At 42.9% G+C, this 24,106-nt stretch overlaps 1 protein-coding gene across 1 annotated transcript in view; it reads right to left on the bottom strand.

Annotated features, from left to right (window-relative positions):
* The window catches only part of LOC115471279 (rap1 GTPase-GDP dissociation stimulator 1-like), a 135,705-nt gene that overhangs the window by 63,907 nt on the left and 47,692 nt on the right, over positions 1–24,106 (bottom strand). Inside the window, exons 6-8 of the mRNA XM_030204980.1 lie at positions 18,205–18,348; positions 14,093–14,224; positions 9,249–9,383 (exon numbers count right to left, since the gene is read on the bottom strand). Coding sequence (XP_030060840.1) covers positions 9,249–9,383; positions 14,093–14,224; positions 18,205–18,348 — 411 coding nt within the window. The remainder of the gene's footprint in view (positions 1–9,248; positions 9,384–14,092; positions 14,225–18,204; positions 18,349–24,106) is intronic.

The raw sequence follows: 24,106 nt of genomic DNA on the forward strand, positions 1-24,106 counted from the left end.
AAGGAAACTTTCATTAGACATAAACATGTTTGGAAGAGAATGGGTAAGTGAATGCAATGCATGCAGATGTCTGAGCATACAGATGATGAATGGAATAATGTATGTTAGTTCCATGTTCCTATAAAGTGTTAGATTTTTACTGGAACCACTAGCAGTTTTGGAAAGTACCCTGAACCCCTAAACTTGCAGATGTAAGCAGAATATAATCTAGTCAATGATTTTTCAAAGTTTGTGTCCCATGATTTGTGATGTAACCAGTTAATTTATGACTTAATGCATTCTTAATAAAGGAGCAGAGGACCTGAGGGATTCTGAGACAGTTCTAGGTGGCCTCACTGCTATTATGTGAGACCCTCCGTTCTCTCTCCCAAAGATTTTTGATTTGTATTTTTTTATTGGTGGTGTGTGTTTGGCAAGGCACACAGGGAAGCAGCGTACACAGAGAAGCTGAACAACAGCAAAGCAATTAGAGGGAACCGACTCCTACAGAGAGAATAATGGCAACCATACAAAAGAGAATTCATATTGTGCCACATGCACAGACTATGCAGAAGCAAGGTAAGCTCAAAGCTGAAGGAGATAACGCTAGAGCGGCCTATGCAGGCAAAGGTGTGCTTAAGTAGGGGCTAGCATCTGATGTCAACTGCCTCAGACGTCAGCCTAATCCGTGACATGGCCAATCAGGAGTGAGACCCAGTCACTACCCTGCCTGTCCCAGTAGAATCATAACAGAGTAGAAGTGAATTAATTTTTTACTCTTTCAAAAAGTGCATAGACTAGGGGAAACTCAATGAAGTTACATAGAAATACTTTTAAAACAAATAGGAGGAAATATTTTTTCACTCAACGAATAGTTTAGCTCTGCTACTTGTTGCCGAAGGATGTGTTAACCGCAGTTAACATATCTGGGTTTAAAAAAGGTTTGGACAAGTTTCTGGAGAATAAATGCAATGTCTGCTATTGTGCTAGACACGGAGAAGCCACTGCTTGCCCTGGGATTGGTAGCATGTAATGTTGCTACTATTTCTGTTTCTGCCAGGTATTTGTGACCTGGATTGGACACTGTTGGAAACAGGATACTGGGCTAGAAGGCCTATTGGGCTACTCAGTATGGCTATTCTTGTGACCTGTGGCGTTGAGTGAACTCTGGGCTAGAAGTCAGTCAGTCTTCTATTACCTCCCCACCAGGACTTTTATATTTTAGCTGCTACTATGGTTTGTGGCTGCAGGCATGTGCCAGCAGGGGCATGTTCAAAGGAGAATGCCTCTCTGGAGCCCTTTGGAACAGAGACCCATTGGTTGTCCAGCAAAGAGTGCTGGAGGGTGCTTGTGGAATACTCTTTGATTGGAGAAACAATATATCAACATGGGGAAGAGGAAGAATAAGAACTGCACCCGAGGAAGTTCTGCAGTGAAGGTGAGACATCTGATAAACCAACATGTATTTGTGACTAGAGGATAAACAAAGGCTGTGGTAACATCTTGATGTCTTCTTAGCAATATGGAACATCTTTATGCTCAGATGGGTGTACCCCATTCATGAAAACTAATACCTCCCTTCAAGATTTTCAACTGTTGATCTTTGAGGGCTCTGCATCAGCTGGTGTGACTGTTGAGTTAATTGTTGCTTCAGTATCTAGACCTACCACCTTCCCAAGGTAGCTTCTCCTCCAACTGGCTCTTTAGATTAAAAAGGAGTTGTCCCCCCTCTCAGTCAAGATACTTATTGAAAATTTGGACTCAGGAGTTGTTACAGGTGATGATTATGCAGATGTACAACTTCACCATAGAAATTATGGTTAAGTTAGAGGACCTCTACAATACGTTGGCTAGACTTAAGGTCCTGGAATTGCAGGTACTGACCACCTAGGTTATTGTGGTCTTGGGCATTAAAGATAGCCTTTTGATCTATTATAAAATGGTGGCCATGGAACATTTGTTGAGAGGAAGACATTTTTATTTTCTTCATTTTCCTTATTCTAGATTGTTGTCCACTGAATGTTGGTGAGATATTTCAAGGAGTTTTCAAGGAGTTATTGATTATTGCCAATGTTGGGTTCCTCTTTTTCTTATTTAAATGTTAAAATATATCTAATACAGTTTTTGTAATTAATGAGAGAATGAATTTGATGTGATGACATCTTCTGATAGCCTGAATTTAATAGGCTCTCTTGGAAATTCACTAGATAATTTTCTTACAAGAGCCACTCTTAGTGACATTTGCAGCTGAAACAGATAAAATAATGGTATTAAAATCTTCCCTTTATAAGAAACATCTTTTAATTTGTAGACAGAAAGTTCAGTTGTTCCTTGATGTGGCAAAGGCTGCCCAATTGCAGAGAAAGGCTTACTTGGAATTGGAGAGTCAAGTCCTTGCTGTAGGATCTACTCCCCCCCCCCCCCTTTTAGTTTCTTTGCAAGTGCCTTATTTCCTTTCAGGGTAGCAACTATACTTTTCAGGATACCAGACACCTAGAGATATTTATGTTGGATAAAAAATCTTGATGGGGTAGAATATAGTATGGGATATAGGGTCAAATGAAATTTTTTTACATAATGATTTGAGGGCTTAATGCTTTGATTTCCTTTGACTTAATCCATGGTTTGTTCCTTTTTCTCCCTGTGATATGAGCTAGGTATTTTTCGTATTTCTTCCGTTATGTAAAATTATTCTTGATTTTGTTTGCTCTTAATTCTTATTTTAAATTTGTTGTAACCAATGGATTAAATTCCTATAATAAAATAAAGAGAGAATTGTGCCGAAAGGGCAGTCACTTCCATTTAAATTCCTTTACTGGTACTATGAGTCTCTGCCATTAAGTCCTTCAGGGGTTATAGTTTCTTCGCAATCATGGTAAGCAAGATTTCAGTTTCCCTGCCAGCAACCATGTTTGGTGAAGATAGAGAGTTCTGTCTAGACCTTTTGATTCCATGTAATGGAGCAAACGTTGCTTCTATTGTGCTCTGTTTATCACTGCTGATGTCAACTGTTTCATTTTCATATAAAAGTTATTAGGAAGAGACAGTAGTATTGCATTCAGGAAACATTTCTCTTACTTAGCAGCAACTTTCTAGTGCCCATTTTTCCCAATTTTTTGACCATTGGATACTTCTCTAAACATACACAAAAAACCCTAGAAATGTAACTCTTTTTTTTCTTACACATTTAAAGTTGGTTGGTATTTGGCTGGTCTAAACAGTTTTCTTTTAAGGAACCTGGTGGTAGGCAGGTCCTTCAAAACATAGTAGATGATGGCAGATAGCCACCTGTTTGTCCCATTCAGTCTGCCCAACAAGATAAACTCGTAAGGCATGATGTGATACTATATATGTGTACTTGATCTAGATTTGTCCTTGTCATTTTCAGGGCACAGATCATAGAAGTCTGCATGGCACTGGCCTTGTTCTCCAGCTCCTCAAGCTTTGCTTCCCAATTATTTTATTTATTTATTTTATTTTATTTATTTTTTGCATTTGTATCCCACCTTATCCCACCTCTTTGCAGGCTCAAAGTGGCTTACAATACATCATGAGTAGTGGAAGAATGTTAGTAAAATAAACATTTAGTATTGCATGATCTTGGTCAGCATGATGATAAAGAACAAAGTCATAGTATACAAGCAGATATTAAGAAACAATTACTGGTGTTGCCATTTTATCACCGCTAAGCTTGTTTGGTTCCATGCTTTCTATAAAGGATTCCTTTATGTTTATCCCATGTATTTTTGAATTCTGTTACTGTTTTTCATCTCCACCACCGACCATGTGAGGGCATTCCAAGTATCTACCATCCTCTCTGTGAAAAAGCACTTCCCGACATTGTTCCTGACTCAGCACCACCCCCCCCCTGCAATCTCAATTCATGTCCTCTAGTTCTACCACCAACTCATCTCTGGAAATGGTTTGTTTGTAGATTAATACCTTTCAAATATTTGTATCATATCACCTCAACATCAATGTAAGTGCTGCTCCCGTGAGAAAACCACTTTACCTCCCACTTCAAGAGATTCTCTCTCCCTCCCCCTTATCCTTAAACCTTTTTTTAGAAACAGGGCCTGGTCATAGCCCTGAAGATGGAGGCAGCAGCTCCTGCTGAGTCTTATGGTGATTTTGCCACCTCCAGCCCGCCATAGGTGTTGGTGGCTTAGTTGTTTGGGGAGGCTAAAGTGGGTGGGTTGGTGTAATGTGGGGCTAGGGCAGGGGTGGAGCATGGTGGGGCCAGAATTGGGCCTGAGTCCATAATTGTCTAGCAACATCTCAATCTTAACCCTATTCAATATTGTTTAGATGCAATAGCTGTTTGGCTTCATACCCCTTATTTAATGTGCTCCAGACATTATTTTTAGAAATCCAAAATAGACTTTATTATAACAAAGTACCCCCCAACATACATACATCCACTTGTGACTTAACTAGGCTCAATCCTACTTACATAATTTGCATAACAGATTGTTCATATACAGTATAAAAGCTTCACGTCTACTGATTATGTTTAAGCTAAATTGCCCACTGATAACATTCCAATCTTCATAGAACATTACATATCAACCTTGCCAATTATCTCAACACAATTGTCCACAATGAAACATCCAATTTATTTTTTTTAAATCCGCAAGCGCACTTTAAATCTCAATTGCACTCAATTCAGAGTTCCCTTCTCTTTTGTTGATAACACTGTTCCACAAATTCCCACAGCTGAAACAAGTCACTGTAGTAATAGCACAGCTTGCTCCAAACCAGGTAGGTATAAAAAACCCTTTAATCCTCCATGAGTTGGCACAATTTGCTCCCATTGTCATGACGCTGATGCTTCATTGTAGTAGGAGAGCTTCATTCAGTTCCTCTAAAATTGATCAAATCCGCAAACGTTCCTCAGTTCCTCTATGTGTGACCGCATTTCGTGGTACTTATTCAAAAGGAACCACTTCCCTTATAGTCAGTTGAACTACTGTCCAGCCAGAGTTCTGGACCTCCGCTCCTCAGGCTTGATACCATTACCTATCATCTTATTCTTAACCCTGCAAAATCTGTGGCATTGTTGACTACGGGCTGTCTCCCATGCCTGCTTGCATTTCCTTTTCTATTACCATTATTGATACACTTAAATACTTAGGAGTATACCTGGATAGCCAGCCTTGACATCTAGAGGTGGCTGGTTCAAATCCTACTGCTTCTCCTTGTGATCTTGGGCAAGTCACTTAACCCTCCATTGCCTCAGGTACAAAATTAGATTGTGAGCCCTCCAGGGACAGAGAAATATCCAGTGTACCTGAATGTAACTCATCTTGAGCTACTACTGAAAAAGGTGTGAACAAAATCCAAATAAATAACATGCAGAAAGGAGGGTCACTTAAAATAGTTGCAAATAATACCTTTTATTAAATTTAGATATTAAATATGCATCAAATTCCAAAATATAAAGTGGTAATAAAATTAAACAGTGTAAACGTCAATAGAAATATATAGGTCTCTTAAGGAATTCAATTAAAGCAGATTTAATAGTTCGCTTCTCTTATTTCTTATACATCTCACTTGCCCTCAGTCATCAGATCATATCTGATGTTATGACAAACTAAAATTATATTAAAGTTTTGATGTCACCTCAGTAAGGCCAGCACACAATTTCTCCACTGCAAAACACTATGCACAAACTTGTGCAAAAACAAACCAGAACCTTACCATACCAAAACAGTGCTAACGGGTCTCAAAGAGAATTAACCTTATGTGTGAAAAGACAGCACTCCTACTATATCAGGCATTACAACACCAACACACCATCTGGTGAGAAAACAGAGCAAAACACAGACAGACCCTCACAAAATATGAAACAAGGGACCACAGATCAGTAATAGAGATATGAAGCCAAAAACAAAAATAGAACTAGAAACTTCAAGGTCAGACTCTGTATACAGCAATACTACAGAAAGATAAACATAAGTGCAAATTTCCCAAAGCTACCATATTCCAGTGAATACATTTAAAATAAAATACTTTTTCTACCTTTGTTGTCTGAGCATTTATTTTTCTATTTGCTTTGGTCCCAGTGTCTCTTGTTTTTTTTTTTTTCTGTCTTTGCAGGGTCTCCTGTCCATTAGACATTTTCTGTCTCTGATTGTCCACCATCCATCTTTCCTCTGTATCCCTATCCATCTTATCATGCATCTCTCCTTGGTGACTCTGTCCCTATCCGTTTCTTCATGTACAACTTCTGCCCTTTCAGTGTCCTTATCCTTCCCTATATTCATCACCTACCCTCTGTGGTCCTACCTTGATCTGTCCTGCATTTCCTGTGTCCCTACCTTTCCCCCTGTAATCAGTATTGCCCCCTTACTATCCAACATTGCCCTTCTCTTTCTTTCTTTCTCTCTCTCTGGTCCATTCTCACCATCCAGCATTGCCCTGTTTCTCTCACTATTCCTTTCCCACCACCCAATGGCGTTCCTAGGGGGGCTGGCACCTGGGGTGGATCGCCGATGTGCCCCGCCCCCCGGGTGCAGCGCCCCCCCGATGCAGCGCGCACCCCCCCCCGGCGAAAAGACACCCCCGCGAAGGAACCCCCCGCCGGGTGCACGCCGCCTGTCCTCCGTTGTTCCATGCTTCTTCTCTGCCCCGGAATAGGTTCCTGTTCCGGGGCAGAGAAGAAGCATGGAACAACGGAGGACAGGCACGCGCAGCACCCCCCCTGGCGGCATGCACCTGGGGCGGACCACACTCACCCCCCCCCCCAGGAACACCACTGCCACCACCTTCCCATCTCTCTTTCTCCCCCACCAACATCCAGTACTGCTAATCTCTCTTTCTTGCCCCTGGTCACACCTTCCTTCCCTTTCCCCTTGACAGTGCTGGCACCTCCACCAGGCCACCTTCCTGGGCTTGCTGCCTCCCTGATTTACAGAAACTGGGTGTGGGGCCATAATTCTCTGCTCATTGCAGCCAGTTTTACTGGGCCTGCTTCTGAAAGAGGAAGTTGATCACAGGGAGCAGACCGAGCCGAGTCAGCTGTGCTGCACAGAGGATTATGGCCTCACACTCGGTTTCTGTAAGTCGGGGAGGCAGTGGGCCTGGGGAAGCGGCATAGGAGTGAACCAGCAGCTGTGCAGCAGGGAGAGAGAAGGTCACAGTTTCTACTTCTGCTTGCTGCCACAGACTTGGGATGGGGAGGTAGTGGTTGGTTCTGCGGAGGCAAGCCTCTTATACGGGGCACCTATGCAGATTGCCATTCAGGAGTGGAATAATGTGACCTGGAAGCAGAATACTTGTTGTTTGGACTCAGTCTACATGTCTTCCCAGCCTGTCATAAGTACATAAGTATTGCCATACTGGGACAGACCAAAGGTCCATCAAGCCCAGCATCCTGTTTCCAACAGTGGCCAATTCAGGTCACAAATACCTGGCAAGATCCCAAAAAAGTACAAAACATTTTATACTGCTTATCCCAGAAATAGTGGGTTTTCCCCCAAGTCCATTTAATAATGGTCTATGGACTTTTCCTTTAGGAAGCTGTCCAAACCTTTTTTGAACTCCGCTAAGCTAACTGCCTTTAGCACATTCTCTGGCAACGAATTCCAGAGTTTAATTACACGTCGAGTGAAGAAAGGTTTTCTCCGATTCATTTTAAACTTACTACATTGTAGCTTCATCACATGACCCCTAGTTCTAGTATTTTTGGAAAGCATAAACAGACGCTTCACTTCTACCCGTTCAACTCCACTCCACTGCTGCTTCTACCACTCAGTCACTAGCTTGTGCAATTTTAGCACAGGTCCTATTTTTTGAAATGAGACCTAGCTATTAATAACTGGGGTTAACAGTAAAATAACCTGTCTTAACAGTAGACCATGATGAAAACTTCCCTCCTGAGTCCTACTGCTTTGAAAAAGATCCATGAGTGATGAGAAGAAGGTGTGGAGATAATGGGAGCTGTGGGGAAAGAAAATTCAGGGTGGGTGAAATCTGGAAGGGGAGAACATAGAGGGAATACAACTGTGTGTTTGTTGGGGGGGGGGGGGGTTGTATTTCTGCTAGTCATGATGCATACGCTTATGGTTTATGTACTTTCTTGCTTGCTTGTCTTTTGAATTAAAAATTTATTTTGCAAACTTTACATGTTGTCTTTAAGTGCATTCAAACCTCCTGCCACTTCTTTCAATGCATAGGTGGAGGAGCATAATTGAATGGGGTGCCCAAGTTTTCATGAGGGCGTCCTTGCAGGACGGCCCCTGTGAAGGGGCAGGGAAACCTGTATTATCGAAACAAGATGGGCGTCCATCTTTCGTTTTGGTAATATGGTCGGGGACATCCAGATCTCAACATTTAGGTCGACCTTAGAGATGGTCGTCCCCGGTTTTCAGCCATAATGGAAACTGAGGACGCCCATCTCAAAAACGACCAAATCCAAGCCCTTTGGTCATGGGAGGAGCCAGAATTTGTAGTGCACTGGTCCCCCTCATGTCAGGACACCAACCGGGCACCCTAAGGGGCACTGCAGTGAACTTCACAAATTGCTCCCAGGTGCTCCCTTACCTTGGGTGCTGAGCCCCCTAAACCCCCCCAAAACCCACTCCCCACAACTGTACACCACTACCATAGTCCTAAGGGGTGAAGGGGGCACCTACATGTGGGTACAGTGGGTTTCAGGTGGGTTTTGGAGAGCTCACATTTACCACCACAAGTGTAACAGGTAGGGGGGATGGGCCTCGGTCTGCCTGCCTGAAGTGCACTGCACCCACTAAAACTGCTCCAGGGACCTGCATACTGCTGTCATGGAGCTGGGTATGACATTTGAGGCTGTCAAAAAAAAATTTTTAAGTTTTTTTTTTTTTTTTTTTTTTTTTTGGGTGGGAGGGGGTTGGTGACCACTGGGGGAGTAAGGGGAGGTGATCCCCGATACCCTCCGGTGGTCATCTGGTCAGTTCGGGCACCTTTTCATGGCTTGGTCACAAGAAAAAAATGGATCAAGTAAAGTCGGCCAAATGCTCATCAGGGAGGCCCTTCTTTTTTCCATTATCGGCCGAGGACGCCGATCTCTTAATCACGCCCCAGTCCCGCCTTTGCTACGGTGCCGACATGCCCCCATGAACTTTGGTCGTCCCCGCGACAGGAAGCAGTTGAGGACGCCCAAATTCAGCTTTTGATTATGCCGATTAGGGTGACCCTGAGAGAAGGACGCCCATCTCCCGATTTGTGTCGGAAGATGGGTGCCCTTCTTTTTCGAAAATAAGCAGTTACATCTGTACATTTTTCTGTACCTGGTATAGCGAGATTTCGGAGGGCACTTAGAGCAGCATGTTGAACAGATACATCCCCATTTTCCAAATGTTGCTCCAGCAAATCCAGAAGCTGATGTACTACTCCGAGCTGTACCATTCGGATGCAGTTGCCATCTGCAAAATCAACCAAGAGGGGGAGGAAAGGGTTATTATGCTCTCATACTGCGTGGTGTTTTTAAAACAGAAATTTATTTCATATAGTACAGTAACAATTTGTAATTTTGTCTCTCTTTATATGTAAAGCACAGGAGCAGATAGGGGAGTGGGAACAGAACCAGGCTCTTCAGAAAACAGACCAGAGATGTCCAATATTTGAAGTACACTTTATTAAAAGAAGTCTCAACAAGGTGCCCTATTTCGGCACTGGAAGTGCCTTCTTCAGGAGTCTGGATACTTTGTCTTGAAAAGTTAAAGGACAAAGCTTTAATGTATTGGTCTTGAGAAAGACCTTTGTTGTATTGTAGGAGATATGGCTTTGTTGAGTCTTCTTTTAATAAAGTGTACTTCAAATATTGGATGTGTCCGGTCTGTTTTCTGAAGAGCCAGGTTCTGTTCCCACTCCTCTATCTGCTTCTGTGATTTCCATGGGACACCGTCATTCTTTTCCACCTTGGTGGTTCTGCAACCTCTCTTTATACGTAAAACACAATCAAGAACATTAGAGTAAATGTATTGGTGGGAATATTTACCAACTGAAACTCTTCACAGGAAATGTCCTAGACTTGACATATGGAAAGGCAAAAATCAGCCACCAGGGTGGAGAAACAAGGTCTACTACTAAAAGCACAGTATGAGAGCGAGTGAATAGTAAGACGAACAGGACTCTTTATTGAAGTAGACTTGACACAGCACCGTGTATTAGCAAAAGTACCTGCCTCAGGAGTCTGTTTGTTGTTATGGTTCAAAATCAAAAGTATAACCAGGCGCAAAAGTCTTTAAAAAGACTGATGATGCACTGGTTAACCGTAGGACACAGTGAAAAATGCCACAAACTGTAACCTAAGAACTTAAAGTGCTGGACTGAGCTGTGAATGTCAAAATGGAGTGCAGTGAACAACAGCAAATTTTTCATTGTGTCCTACAGTGCCGTATCGTCTACTTCAATAAAGGACCCATCTTTTACATCATATTTCTGTCTCCCTTGGTTCTTGGAAGAGCTCTGTTGGTCTTACTACTCCCTCGCTCCCATACTAGGCTTGACACATGAAATGTTTGGACCTTGAGCAAAAGAACTACTATGATTAATTAGTTTCAGGATATAGCACTGGATACATAATGCCACACTGTAGCAGTGAGCACACATTACTTGCTATATTAACAATTAGAAATCAAACAAAATAAAACATGGAAAAGAAAATAAGATGATACCTTTTTTATTGGACATAACTTAATACATTTCTTGATTAGCTTTTGAAGGTTGCCCTGCTTCGTCAGATCGGAAAATCAGATGATCTGACGAAGAAGGGCAACCTTCGAAAGCTAATCAAGAAATGTATTAAGTTATGTCCAATAAAAAAGGTATCATCTTATTTTCTTTTCCATGTTTTATTTTGTTTGATTTCTATTGATAACCTTTAAGAGTGGACTAACACGGCTACCACACCTCTATATTAACAATGAAATGCAGAAAGGAGCAGGAAATACAACAGGAAATGTCCTAGACTTGACATAGGGAAAGGCAAAAATCAGCCACCAGGGTGGAGAAACAAGGTCTACTACAAAAAGCACAGTATGAGAGCGATGGACTTGGGAAAAATCCACAATTCCGGGAATAACATGTATAGAATGTTTGTACGTTTGGGAAGTTTGCCAGGTGCCCTTGGCCTGGATTGGCCGCTGTCGTGGACAGGATGCTGGGCTCGATGGACCCTTGGTCTTTTCCCAGTGTGGCATTACTTATGTACTTATGAATGACCAGTGATTGTACCTTACAGTTAACAAGGAATAGTTAACTTGCATTAACTATTAATGTGGCTCACTTAATACCGCCTCAATTGATGTAACTAATGGGGAAAGTACAGGCAAAAAAAAATTGTTTAGTTTCCTGTTTTCATTTTGTTTTTATGAATTTTTACAGACACCATAGTACTAAAGCAACACTGAAATACCAGGAAATAAGCCTAGAGGCAAGGCAGAAATGCTCAAGCCCTGCCCTAATCTGGTTCCTGCTTTTATATTTAGATGATTTGAGCATCATTTTAAACATTTGATGCCCTTGCAAGGTATGAAAGGGGGCAAGTCAAAGTGACATTTCCATACATCATGCCATCCACCACATGCCACCACATCACACCCCACTACTTTACCCACCTTTAAATTAACTTTAAAACAGGCTACAAGAAAAAAAATCTCCAGAGCTTTCTATGCATAACCCCTCCCAACCACTTTCAGCATCCAGTAAAACTGCAAATATAATTAATAGGTTTATTGAACAAAAGATTATGTAGGAGTGATATTTGGATTATCTGTAGGACTGAACAGAATCTCTCTTCCCTCCTATACTCACTCCCTCCTGGTCACTGTGACTGCATCCTTCTCCCCTCTGCAGACTGCGTGCTGCCAGCCTACTCTGTGATTCACAGAGCCTACAGTGACTGCATCTCTCTTTCCTCTTGCCCCCCCCCCCATCACTGTTTTCCCTGCTTCCCAGGTTTTAATCGCACGATTAATCATGGATTTAGTGATTAGAAATCTTGCCTCACCAATCTACTACATTTCTGTGAAGGGATGAATAAGCATGTGTATAAAGGTGATCCGGTTGATATTGTGTATCTGGATTTTTAAAATGCATTTGCCAAAGTACCTCATGAAAGACTCCTGAGGAAATTAGAAAGTCATGGGATAGGAGGCAATGTCCTATTGTGGATTAAAAAATGGTCAAAAGATAGAAAACAGAGAGTAGGGTTAAATGGTCAATATTCTCAATGGAGAAGGATAGATAGTAGGGTTCCCCAGGGGTCCTGGGGCTGCTACTTTTTAACATATTTATAAATGATCTAGAGATGGGAGTAACTAGTGAGGTAATTCAATTTGTTGACAACACAAAGTAATTCAACGTTGTTAAATTGCAAGATGATTGTGAAAAATTACAAGAAGACCTTAAGAGATTGGGCATCCAAATGGTAGATGACATTTAATGTGAGCATAGCTACATGATGCAAGGTTCCACATTAGGAACCAGCAACGAGGAAAGAGATCTAGCTGTCATCGTTGATGAATCGTTGAAACCCTACACAACAAACTCACCACATCATAATACCTCTAACACAATTCAAACTACAAGAATGCTATCTATAAAAAGAAAGCACTTTAAATATTATACTTGGAGGGGCATTTTCGATATGACGTCTGTCCAATTTTGGACGTTTTGCACAAAACATTCAAAATAGGAAAGAAGGCCATTTTCAAAAAGAAAGAAAAAGTCTCTTTTTTTTTTTTTCAAAAAATACTGTTTTGAACAAGGTTTTGTGCTTTGGACATTTAGTTTTTTGGTCCATTAAAAAAAAAAAAACCCAAAACCCAAGTAAATGCAAAAAGTAGAGATTCATGCCATTGGGATGTAGGAGGAGCCAGCACTTTTAGTAGACTGGTCACCCAGATATCCCAGGAGAGCAATGAGACACTCTAGAGGGCACTTTTGTGTACTTCATAAAAATGCTCCCAGGTACATATCTTACCTTTGCTCCCTTATCTTGTCCCCGAGTCCTCCAAAACACACTGTCCTCCACTGTACACCATTACAATAGCCCTTAGGGGTGGAGGGGGCTATATGGAATCTTGCCAGGTATATTGTGACCTGGATTGGCCACTGTTGGAAACAGGATGCTGGGCTTGATGGACCTTTGGTCTTTCCCAGTATGGCAATACTTATGTATATGTGCGTATAGTAGGGTTTAAGTGACTTTGGGAGGGGTCACAGTTTCCACCACAAGTATGATAGGTAGAAGTAGATAGGGACCTAAGTCTCCCACTCCATAATGCACTGCAGCGTTCACAACCTAGTCCCTGAAGAAAGTTAGTCTGAAACCCATGGCGTCGGGTGCAACATTTCAGGGGAGAGCAGTCCTTTCTTTATGACTATGGAGTAATTTGATCAACAGAGGCCTTAGCATCTGATTTTATCGATGCAGGGCTCATAAGATAAGTGATGAGATTTTTTGAACTTTATTTCATGTATTACCTGTGCTAGATAAGTTGTTTAAATGCAGGACATTTGTTTGATAAGTATTAAGGGGTACTACTGCACTATGCACAAAACAGCACATTGCACACGTGATAACACAATATGGAATGAGCGTCCCAATGAATGAATTGCTGTATTTCACCCGTTAGTGGTCTTGAGTGACTACCACATGGGTGTTTAAATCTCTGAGGGTGGTCCTTTCATTATATTATAATAAGACAAATTATTAGATTTAGTATGTTTTCCTGGTTAAATCGTCACTACTGCCAGGGTAGCGCATTTGCCTGGTGGTAATTCCCAAGTTTGGTATGCACCGAATCCCATGGTAGAAAATATTTTTCTATTTTCTAGCACAGGGGGTGTTCCCGGTGGTAATTAGCAGCGTGGAGGCAGCAGCTGCATGGTTACCGTGTGGGTAGCACGTGAGCCCTTACTGCTAGGCCAATAGCAAAACTAGCGCAGGTCATAAATAGGCATGTGCTAGTTTTACTTTTTGTGCACGCCCATTTCCCGGCCACAGTAAAAAGTGGCCCAGAGTGCACCGAAAAGATGCACCGACACTACTGCAGGCCATGTTTTACTGCAGCTTTGTAACAGAACCCCTTAGTTGTCGAAATGGATACTGATTCACCAACCTTACCATTCCGTGCAAAGTTTGCAATGGCCAGCGCACCTGCCATCTGTAGATGAATGTGTTTGGAAGAAAGCCAGGCAGGGATATTCTGGTAAACAGTACCACGTCCATCATCAAACAACTTCTGCATGGACTCATCTGTGATATGGCAAAGAAAGAAAATAGTCATAAAGCACGGGAACCAATTTATTAAAACGATTGGGGGGTGCTCAACTCAGCCAAAGAAAGAAAAACAAAGTTAAATGTACCATAGCAGGCCTAAAGAAAAGATAGGAGAACACTGAAAAAAATCTTTCTATTTTCCCCAGTCACAACTCATCCTCACAGGTTTACCCTATCACAGCCTCTATCTTTTATAGTTCAGCCTAGCCCATCCATATTACTCTACTCCTAGCCAGTCCTGAACAATCTTTTTCCTACTCACCCCATCCATACCCCATGCTTTCCTTCTGGAGCACCCCTACTTAATTCTCAACCCCGCTGTCTCTATTTCGTCCTCCTCTCCACTTCTTATTTTGTTCCCCCCCTTTTTTTCTTTCTATCATATTTTGATTTGTGGTTACGGGTAAGGCGCTTAGGAGCCTTTTTACAAAAGGGCAGTAGGGATAGTGCCAGCTTGGCATGTGGTGATTCAGCTCTACCGCCGGGCTCCTGGGGTAGCACAGCAGTAGTTCCGACTTCCGCTGCATGCCAATTCTGGCGTTAGAAAATATTTTTTTAATTTTCTAGTGCTAGGGGCATGTCCAGCGGTAATTGGGCAGCACCACACACTGCCCAGTTACTGCCAGGCTATCTCTGGAGCCCCCACCACTTCATATATAGGAGGCAGTAAGGACTTCCCCAGGAAAAGGCAGCGCTGCAAGAGTTTAACTTACTGCAGAGCCACTTCTTTATTTAAAAGAAAAAAAGCCTTTTACCAGCAGCAGTAAAAGCTGTGCAGCAGCACCACTGCAGGGCCCCTTTTACCACCGTTTGGTAAAAGTGGCCCTTAATACCTTTTTACTTGCTCCACTCCACCAACCACAGCTTCTCTGCTCCCTAATTCCTACTGACTTGATTCCTGCAGCCCCTCCTTGCTCTTCTCACCATCCAGATGATCTTCGTGCCTCCCTAGCCAGCTCCCCTCTCCTGCAGGCTAAGCTCACCCATCCCTTCTTTAGTCTCCATCCTTTACCCCTCTGTGGTAGATTCATTTCTTTTCTAAATTTGTCATTCCCTGTTCCAGGGCCGCCGAGAGTGGGGGACAGGGGTGGGAAGGGGAAAAATTCCCCAGGCACAATATTCGAGGTGCGGTCACACCATGGAGCGATACAAAGGCATTATAACATCCTCATTTTTGTTTTCCATTCCTTTCCTAATAATACCTAACATTCTATTTGCTTTCTTTTTTCATTGGGGGAGATTCTATATATGGAACCTAAACATTGGTGCTGAAATCAGTGCCGACTAAGCATATTCTATAGTCTGTGCCTAAATCTAGGTGCCAATTATAGAATACACTCAGTTGATATTTCAGTGCCTAAATTTACGCGTATCCATTTACACCAATGAAAACTTGGTGCATAGATTTAGGCGCACTGGACCATATTCTATAACTAGGTGCCTAAATTTTGGAATGCCCATGAAATGCCCTTTTCCTCGCCTATAACCACTCTCTTTTTTTTGCCTGTGAGCGTTTGGCGCACATTGCTACAGAATATGCTTAGCGAGTTGTGCGCCAAACGTCTAATCAGTTTCAATTAGTGTTCATTAATGCTTGTTAAGTACTGATATCAGTGCTCATTAGCTTGTTAAGATTGTTAAATTGCACGCATTATTATAGAATCTGGTCCAATTTTGGCGCCGATCTCTAGAAGCACTATAATGAATCCAAGGGATAGAGGAGTGCTTGGTATATTCTATAAACCACGTGGAAATTTAAGCTTATTTTATAAAGTACGCCTAAATTAAGGCATACTTTATAGAATACACTTAAGCGTTTTTCATTTTGGTGCTGATTTTTTAGGCATGCTATATAGAATATAGCCCCATATGGCCTATCCAGTCTGCCCATCCATGTCATCTACTTTCCCTATCACTCCCAAGCTCTTTTGAATTCAGTTACTGTTTTTTGTCACCACTACTTCCACCGGTAGACCATTTCACGAATTCACCACCCTTTCCATGAAGAAGAATTTCCTTAGGTTACTTCTGAGTCTATCCCCTTTCACCTTCATTCTATGCCTCCTCATTCCAGAGCTTCCTTTCAATGGAAAGAAACTTGCCTCCTGTGCATTTAAGCCATATAGGTATTTAAATGTCTCTATCATATCTCCCCTCTTCTGTCTTTATTTTTCCAAAGTATAAATACTGAGATCTTTAGTATGTCCCTATGGGGTCCTTTCACTAAGCCGCATAAGTGCTTATGCGCACCCAATGCGCATCAATTCCGAGTTACTGCCTGGCTACTGCGTGGCCTGGGTGATAAGTTCATTTTTAATGCATGTACACTACACACATCATAAAATATTTGTATTTTCTGGCATGTGGGTGGTAATCGGCATTTAGATGTGTGTTGACCATTACCGCCTGGTTAATGTGTGAGACCTTACCACCAGTGGCGTAGCCACAGGTGGGCCTGGGTGGACCAGGGCCCATCCACTTAGGGTTCAGGCCCACCCAACAGCAGCAAATGTTTAATGGTAGCTGGTGGGGATCCCAAGCTCCACCAGCTGAAGACTTCCCCCTGACGGTAACGAAAACGCTACTCTCCATGATACCGGCACCTGCTCATGATCAGTTTTCAGCGCTTGCCTGCTGCAGACTGCCAAGGTGGATAGAAGCGTTTTCCCACCAGCTGAGATATTTTTTGGTGGGGGGGGGGGGGGGGGGGAAGACTTAGTGCCCACCCACTTCTTGCCTAGGCCCACCCAAAATTTGTTGCCTGGCTATGCCCCTGCTTACCACTAAGTCTCAGATACAAAATGGATGCATGCCAATTTAAACGTCTGAGACCTTACCACTAAGTCTCAGACGGTAAACACGTGAGACCTTATCACTAAGGTCTCAGACACAAAATGAATGTGTGCCAATTCTCATTTTGTCGCACGTCCATTTTCAGCCCCCCCCCCCCAAAAGGAATTTTTTACAGGTGCGCTGAAAAATGATCCTGTGTGCGGTCAAAACACGTGCCTACACTACCACAGGACATTTTTAAGTGCACCTTAGTAAAAGGGCCCCTTTGTGTTTTATGATAAAGACCATAGTTTTAAACTGTGCTGCATTATAGCATCCCATGTGGTTCAAACTATGATATCAGACTCGTGCATCAGTGGCGGAAGGCAGTGTGAGGAACAGTGCAACTTCTGTCCTCCTCCTCCTCCTACAGCCAAGCCAGAATTAAATCATGTGAGAAGAAGAGCAGGGGTTATGGGATTTGTGAGGGTATTCAGGGTGCGAATGAGCAGATTGGGAGGCGGGTTGCAAGGAAGGAATAGGAGAGGTGAAAGGGCAGGGGATCAGAGGTGTTGTGAGTCGATATAACCATATATTCTGCTGCAATATTAGCTAAGTAAACATGGCTTTAACATTTAGCTAACCAGACATATTTACCCAGATTTTACAAATGCACCCCTTCCCAACTTCCATTTTCAGACAGAAGTCTTAGTGATAACTCATTGAAGATAAGCTGACTGGGGCAAATAATGGGATGAAGAGATTGACTACCTTCAAAACAATAATGTCTCCAGTAGATATGATGAACTGTGATTGGAGATGTAAGCTTCTGGAAATCTGGTTAAGCACTACACATATCTTTATCTTGTAAATATCTAGATGTGCTATAAAAGTTACAAGGAATACTAGTGATAATTTGACAAAACATTAGTAAAAAAAGTTAGATGAACAATTTTTTAAATAAGATTTCAATTTGAAAAATCTGAAGCATGTTTTTGAACTTCTATCTAATTTTTTCCCAGATCTGCTTGTAAAAGGCCAACTAATTTGCCTGGAAGATGTAGGGAAGACCGAAACATTTCATTGAAAACTAAACCAGCCTAAAAAATACCTTTTTTTCAAGTTTGATGTCAAAGTATTTATATACCTTTCATTATAATAATGACAGCAGGCGTTGTCCTTACCTCCATGGAGCAGTGATATGATGAGGTCAGTTGCCCCCTTCATGCTGCACACATTTTCAGCCTTTGAGCCATCTTCATACCTCAGTAGTATCTCACAGAGGGTTTCCTGCACACCGGCTTCCACCAACTGCAGCTTCAAAGTGTCTGAGAAGACCATGAGAACAATCAACAAAAAGACAGTCTATCAGGCTCCTTTATATTATGAACCACAACTACACTGCATTCAGAAAAAAAATGGGACCCCTTATTTAGTTTCAAAATGTATTGCAATTGTGTAGAAATTTAGGGGCTCTTTTACCAAAGTGAAATAAAAAGTGGCCTTTGTGCAACTTTACACAGGTCATTACTGTGCGCTAAGGCCTTTTTTACCGCCAGGTAAAATGGCCGATTTTTCTATTTTGCCTACTAATGGCCATGTGCTAACTTTCCCATTAGTGTGTGACCATTAGCACCACCCATTATGTAGGTGGTAAGAGCTCACATGCTAACTACATGCTAATCGGTTAGTGTGCGGCAATGCAGCTGAGCTAACCAATTAGAGCAGAACATGCCCTCTCTCCACCCCAGACCCTCCCCAGTGCTAAAAAATAAATTTTATATTTTAGCATGTGGGTAGCATGTGCACATGCAAAAATTATTGCAGGATATCTGAGCACGCCCTGCAGTAACCCTTTTGTGCTGCGGTAAACATGTGTTAGTTCTTACCACAGCTTAGTTGAAAATACATTAGCATACATTTTTTTTCTTAGTTAATTCTTAATTTGTGTTCAAAGTGTCTTCGTTCAACCTTGACACATTTACAAAGTCTTCAACACCACTGAGCTGTTGGCTCAATGAATTCTGGAGTTTCATTAATTAAGAGCTGAACTGTTTTGTGAGCTCGATGTTGAAAAATAAAGTACTCAGAAATGTCTGGAATTTCAGACAGAAGTTTCTGCTGCAACATATCTTATTTTTTGAGATTTTCTATACTGCCATTAACTAACTGGCAGATCACAGTGATTCACAGGGCTAAAATTTACACAAACTGAGAATAAAGAAAGGAACTACAATTCTGGATAGGAAAGTAATCATTCATACTAAGGAATAAACAAAGGATTCAACATACAAAGTGGGATGACAAAAATGGACAAGGTGATAGAAAACCAAAACCTATGAGGAGTCAAATGCTTGATGGAAAAGCCAGGTCTTCAGAGCAACTTTAAATTTATTAAAAGAGAGTTCAGCCCAGATAGAAAGGAGCATGGAATTCCAGTGAAAAGGGGCGGCAAGGAAAAAAATCACAGCGCCTAGCAGATTCTAACCGGGTGCACCTAGGACTAAGGAGACAGAGATGGTTATCATTTAAAGAGTGAATGAGCTGTGTCAAGGTGTATGGTAGGGTGAGGCTAGAAAGATAGGAGGGAAGGCCAGTTCTAAGAGCCTTAAAAGCAAGGGTGAAAATGTTAAAGATTATTAATGTATCGATGGGCAGCCAATGGTGTTTAACAAATAAAGGGGAGACGGTCAAATTTGTGGGCATGGTAGAGTAATCTGATGGCTGTATTTTGAAGGGACTATAATTTCTTAAGTTGAAATTGAGGGCAACCCAGATGCATTATATTACCATAGTCCAGTCTAGTAACAAGTTATAAACCCAGTTATGCTAGTATTGTATAAAGGAAAGTTGGTGCCTACTTTCCTTTATAGAATAGATTTCTACCAACCACTCATTTATAGAATTAACCCCTATGCAGGTAATGCCAGTGAGGTCTGGGGCGGAGCTAAGGTGGAGTCAAGATTTACCTGGTTAGCAACAATATTCATTCCAGTAACTGGGTAATTATATGGATAAAGTTAGGACAGCAAAAAGGCTATCCTCGCTCTCTGGCTAATTATTTGGGTACTGATCTGAATATCACTGGAACCCAATTAAGTACCAGTGACTGATTTATTCCCAGATTTTTAGTGCTGGCATATAGGTTTGGCCTGGTGCTGAATATCTAGGTATGAAAAGTCCATGTTGTGCAGCATTTAAAAATGTGCTGACTGCTGTTGGCTAAATATTGACCCGTAATTAAAACACTTTACAATAAAATCAATATAAACAGAAAGAACGGAAAAGAACATCAATTGCAGAAAGGAAAGAACTAACACAACCAAACACTATCTCAGTCACACAAAGAACATAGTCAAAGACATGCATACAAAGAGAATAAAACCTATAAGAGTCCAAACTTAATCAACAATTCACATAGCTAAGCCTGTCCCTGACCTCCCACTGCAGAATCAATCCAAACCTAAATATTAAAACATTGACTAAACTCTAATTTTCTCTCTCTCTCTCTCTCTCTCTCGATGTATAGCATAAACACATACACACTTATAGCCAAATAAAATCATTCTAAGAGAGATCATATATGATAATCTTGAGATGGCTAAATTGTGGATGTCAATAACTAAAGCTAGAATGCTTAGATGCATAGGAAGAGGAATAGTTTGGAAGAAAAGAAGGTGATATTGCCTCTGGGATTCCCATTTGGAGTATTGTGTACAATCCTGAAGAGTACATCTTCAGAAGGAAATAAACAAGTTGGAGTTGGTCCATACAGCAGCTACAAAAATCACCAACAGTTGTCATCATCAAGCATATGAGGACAGATTTAGAGATTAAACATTTATATTTTGGAGGAAAAGGGGAAATGTGATAAAGACTTCAAATGCCTCCAAGAAATAACTGCAAAGGAAGTAGGTTGCTTTCAACCAGAGGCATAGCCGGACCTCACAGTGGGAGGGGGCCAGAGCCCGAGGTGAAGGAGACACATTTTAGTCTACCGCCCCGCCGTCACCGCACCACCCACTGCCTCGCACCCCATAGCAGCAAATACCTTTGCTGGTGGGGGTCCCCAATCCCCACCAACTGAAGCCTTCTCTAGTGCCGGTTTCTGGTGCCTCCGTGTTCCCTGCCCTACTCTCTCTTCCTCACGTCCTGCATGCTCCTTTAAAGAAGCGTGCAGGATGTGAGGAGGAAGAGAGAGCAGGGCAAGCAAGACTTCAGTTGGCAGGGGGTTGGGGACCCCCACCAGCAAAACTAGGGGCCTGGATGAAATTTTTTTGGGGGCCCCACGTAGTATGCCACTGCTTTCAACAAAATGGAGGCTCCAGAATGAGGGGTCATGTGATGATGGTGATCTAGGAGTAATCTAAGGATATATTTCTTTACAGGAGGGGGTTGGACACATGAACAATCCCTCCAGTGTGAGTGGTGGAGACAAGAGCAGAATCAGAATTTAAGAATGTATGTGACAAACTCATAGGATTTTTGAGGGAAAGGAATGGATTATAAAGATGAAGAGGAGGAAAGGATGGACAGATTTGCTCCCAGATTCTATATAGCATGCCTAGAGATCCACACTGAAATCCAAGCGTATTCTATAACAACACACGTAAATTAATTGGCTTGACAAACTAATTATCATTGATAACTGCACTTAATAAGTAACAATTTATTTATTTATTTATTTGTTGCATTTGTATCCCACATTTTCCCACCTATTTGCAGGCTCAATGTGGCTTACATAGTACCATAGTGGCGTTCAACAATTCCGGTATAAACAGTTACACACTGATGATATGGTAGAATAAGGTTCATGTGGAGCAAACATATGAGGGAATAGTAAAGGGGAAGAGTTAAGTTATATCCATTACGTTCTTTGGTTTTGTAGTGTTGCAGGGTTCAGGTATTTAAGTAGGGTCGGTGGAGTATGCCTTTTTGAACAAGTAGGTTTTTAGTGATTTCCGAAAGTTTAGGTGGTTATAGGTTGTTTTCACGGCTTTTGGTAGTGCGTTCCATAGTTGTGTGCTTATGTAGGAAAAGCTGGATTCATAAGTTGATTTGTATTTGAGTCCTTTGCAGCTTGGGTAGTGGAGGTTTAGATATGTTCATGTTGATCTGGTTGTATTTCCGATTGGTAGGTCGATGAGGTCTGTCATGTATCCCGGGGCCTCACCGTAGATAACCTTATGAACCAGGGTGCAGATTTTGAAAGCAGTATGTTCTTTGATTGGGAGCCAGTGCAATTTTTCACAGAGGGACTTGGCGCTTTCGAATCACATTTTTCCAAATATAAGCCTGGCTGCCGTGCTTTGAGCAGTCTGATGTTTCTTTATGAGTTGTTCTTTGCATCCCGCATAAATTCCATTGCAGTACTATAGGTGGCTTAGTACCATTGATTGTATCAGGTTCCGAAATGTTTCCCTCGGGAAGAATGGTTTCACGCGTTTGAGTTTCCACATTGAGTGGAACATTTTCTTAGTTGTGGATTTCACGTGGCTCTCTAGTGTTAGGTTGCGGTCGATAGTAACGCCGAGGAGTTTTAGGCTGTCTGAGATGGAGAGGGTGTAATCTGGGGTGTTTATATTTATGGGATTATTCATATTGTATTGGGATGAGAGGATGAGGCAGTGTGTTTTATCTGTATTGAGTTTTAGTTGAAATGCATTTGCCCATGAGTCCATGATGTTCAAGCTGAGCTTAATTTTGTTGGAGATTTCTGTCAGATCATGTTTGTAAGAAATGTATATTGTGACGTCGTCCGCATAGATGAAAGGGTTAAGACCTTGGTTGGAGAAGGACTTGGCTAGTGGGGGTCATCATTAGGTTGAAGAGGATCGGTGATAGTGGTGATCCTTGAGGTACTCCGCAGTCTGCTTTCCATGGTGATGATATGTTTGAATTTGATTTCACTTGATATGTTCTAGTGGTTAGGTGTCGCGTCCCGCGCTCCTTCCGGCTCCTCCGCCATGGGGGGGCGGGAGCCAGCGTCCTCCGCAGTGAGGGGTAGCGGTCCGGAGGCCTCGGCGGGGAGCCGGGGGCCGCCACAGTGATGGCCGTTCCGTCCGGGTCCGAGGCCGGAGGCCGGCGACTGCTGCCGCCGGTCTGTCGGTCACCGGCTGTGGGGGCTATGTTTGCGCCGCCGAAGGAGGTGGCGCCGAGGCGTGATGGCCGGCGTCTTCTTCCCTCCCGGGCGGGAGGGCCCAGAGCTCCGCCTCTGAGGTGCCGGATTGGGAGGCCAAGTTGGTGGTCCCGCCTGGGGAATCAGACAGAGCCAATCAGAGGGGCTCTGCCGATACCCAGGGCCGGATTGGTCGGCTGTACCTATGGGGGCGGGGCGGCTGATGTTGTACTGTATTTAAGGAAGGGAACTGAGCTTGCACTTTGCTTCAGGTTCTGTTCCCGAGGCCAATCTCTGTGGTTCCTGTGTTTCGTCATTTTCCTGGTGTTGCAGTTTCTGGACTTTGGACTGTTCCCTGGTTATCCCTGCCTAGCTGCCCGCCTAGACCTCTAGCCTGACTTTGACTTCTCTACTAGCCGCCTGCCTTGACCTCTTGCCTGACTCCGACTACGCAGTTAGCTGTCTGCCCTGATCTGCTGCCAGTTTGTGGACATTTCTATTCCACCTGCCCGCTTCTCTCCCGGTTCCAGCCCAGGTCAGTCCGTCAACCCCGCGGTTCCTGAAGTCCCGTTGACCGCCTGCAGCTGGGGGCTCAACCCTTGGTGAACGGCGGTCGCCGCGGGTGAAGACTTGGGGTTGCACGGCTGTCCTTTGAGGTCCTTCTGGGCCTTACGGGACCTAAGGGCTCACCCTCTTTGTGGACAAGACAGGAACCTGAAGCCATGAGCTCGCCTACGCAACCTGACCTGCGGGACCTGGCTAAAGTTCTCCAGCAGCAGCAGGAGCAGTTGAACGCCCTGTCGGGGGCCCTCCAGAACGTATGCTCTCAGCTATCTTCGGTCCAGGTACAGAACCAGGCCGCTGCGGTCCAGGGTGCCGCAGCGGCTCCCCGTCCAGGAGGGTCCTTCCCGGGACCTCGGTTCCCTGAGCCTGCACGATTTGATGGCGTTCCCGGAAGCTGCCGGGGT

The sequence above is a fragment of the Microcaecilia unicolor genome, chromosome 5 (assembly GCF_901765095.1).
Source record: "Microcaecilia unicolor chromosome 5, aMicUni1.1, whole genome shotgun sequence".
Classification (NCBI taxonomy): domain Eukaryota; kingdom Metazoa; phylum Chordata; class Amphibia; order Gymnophiona; family Siphonopidae; genus Microcaecilia; species Microcaecilia unicolor.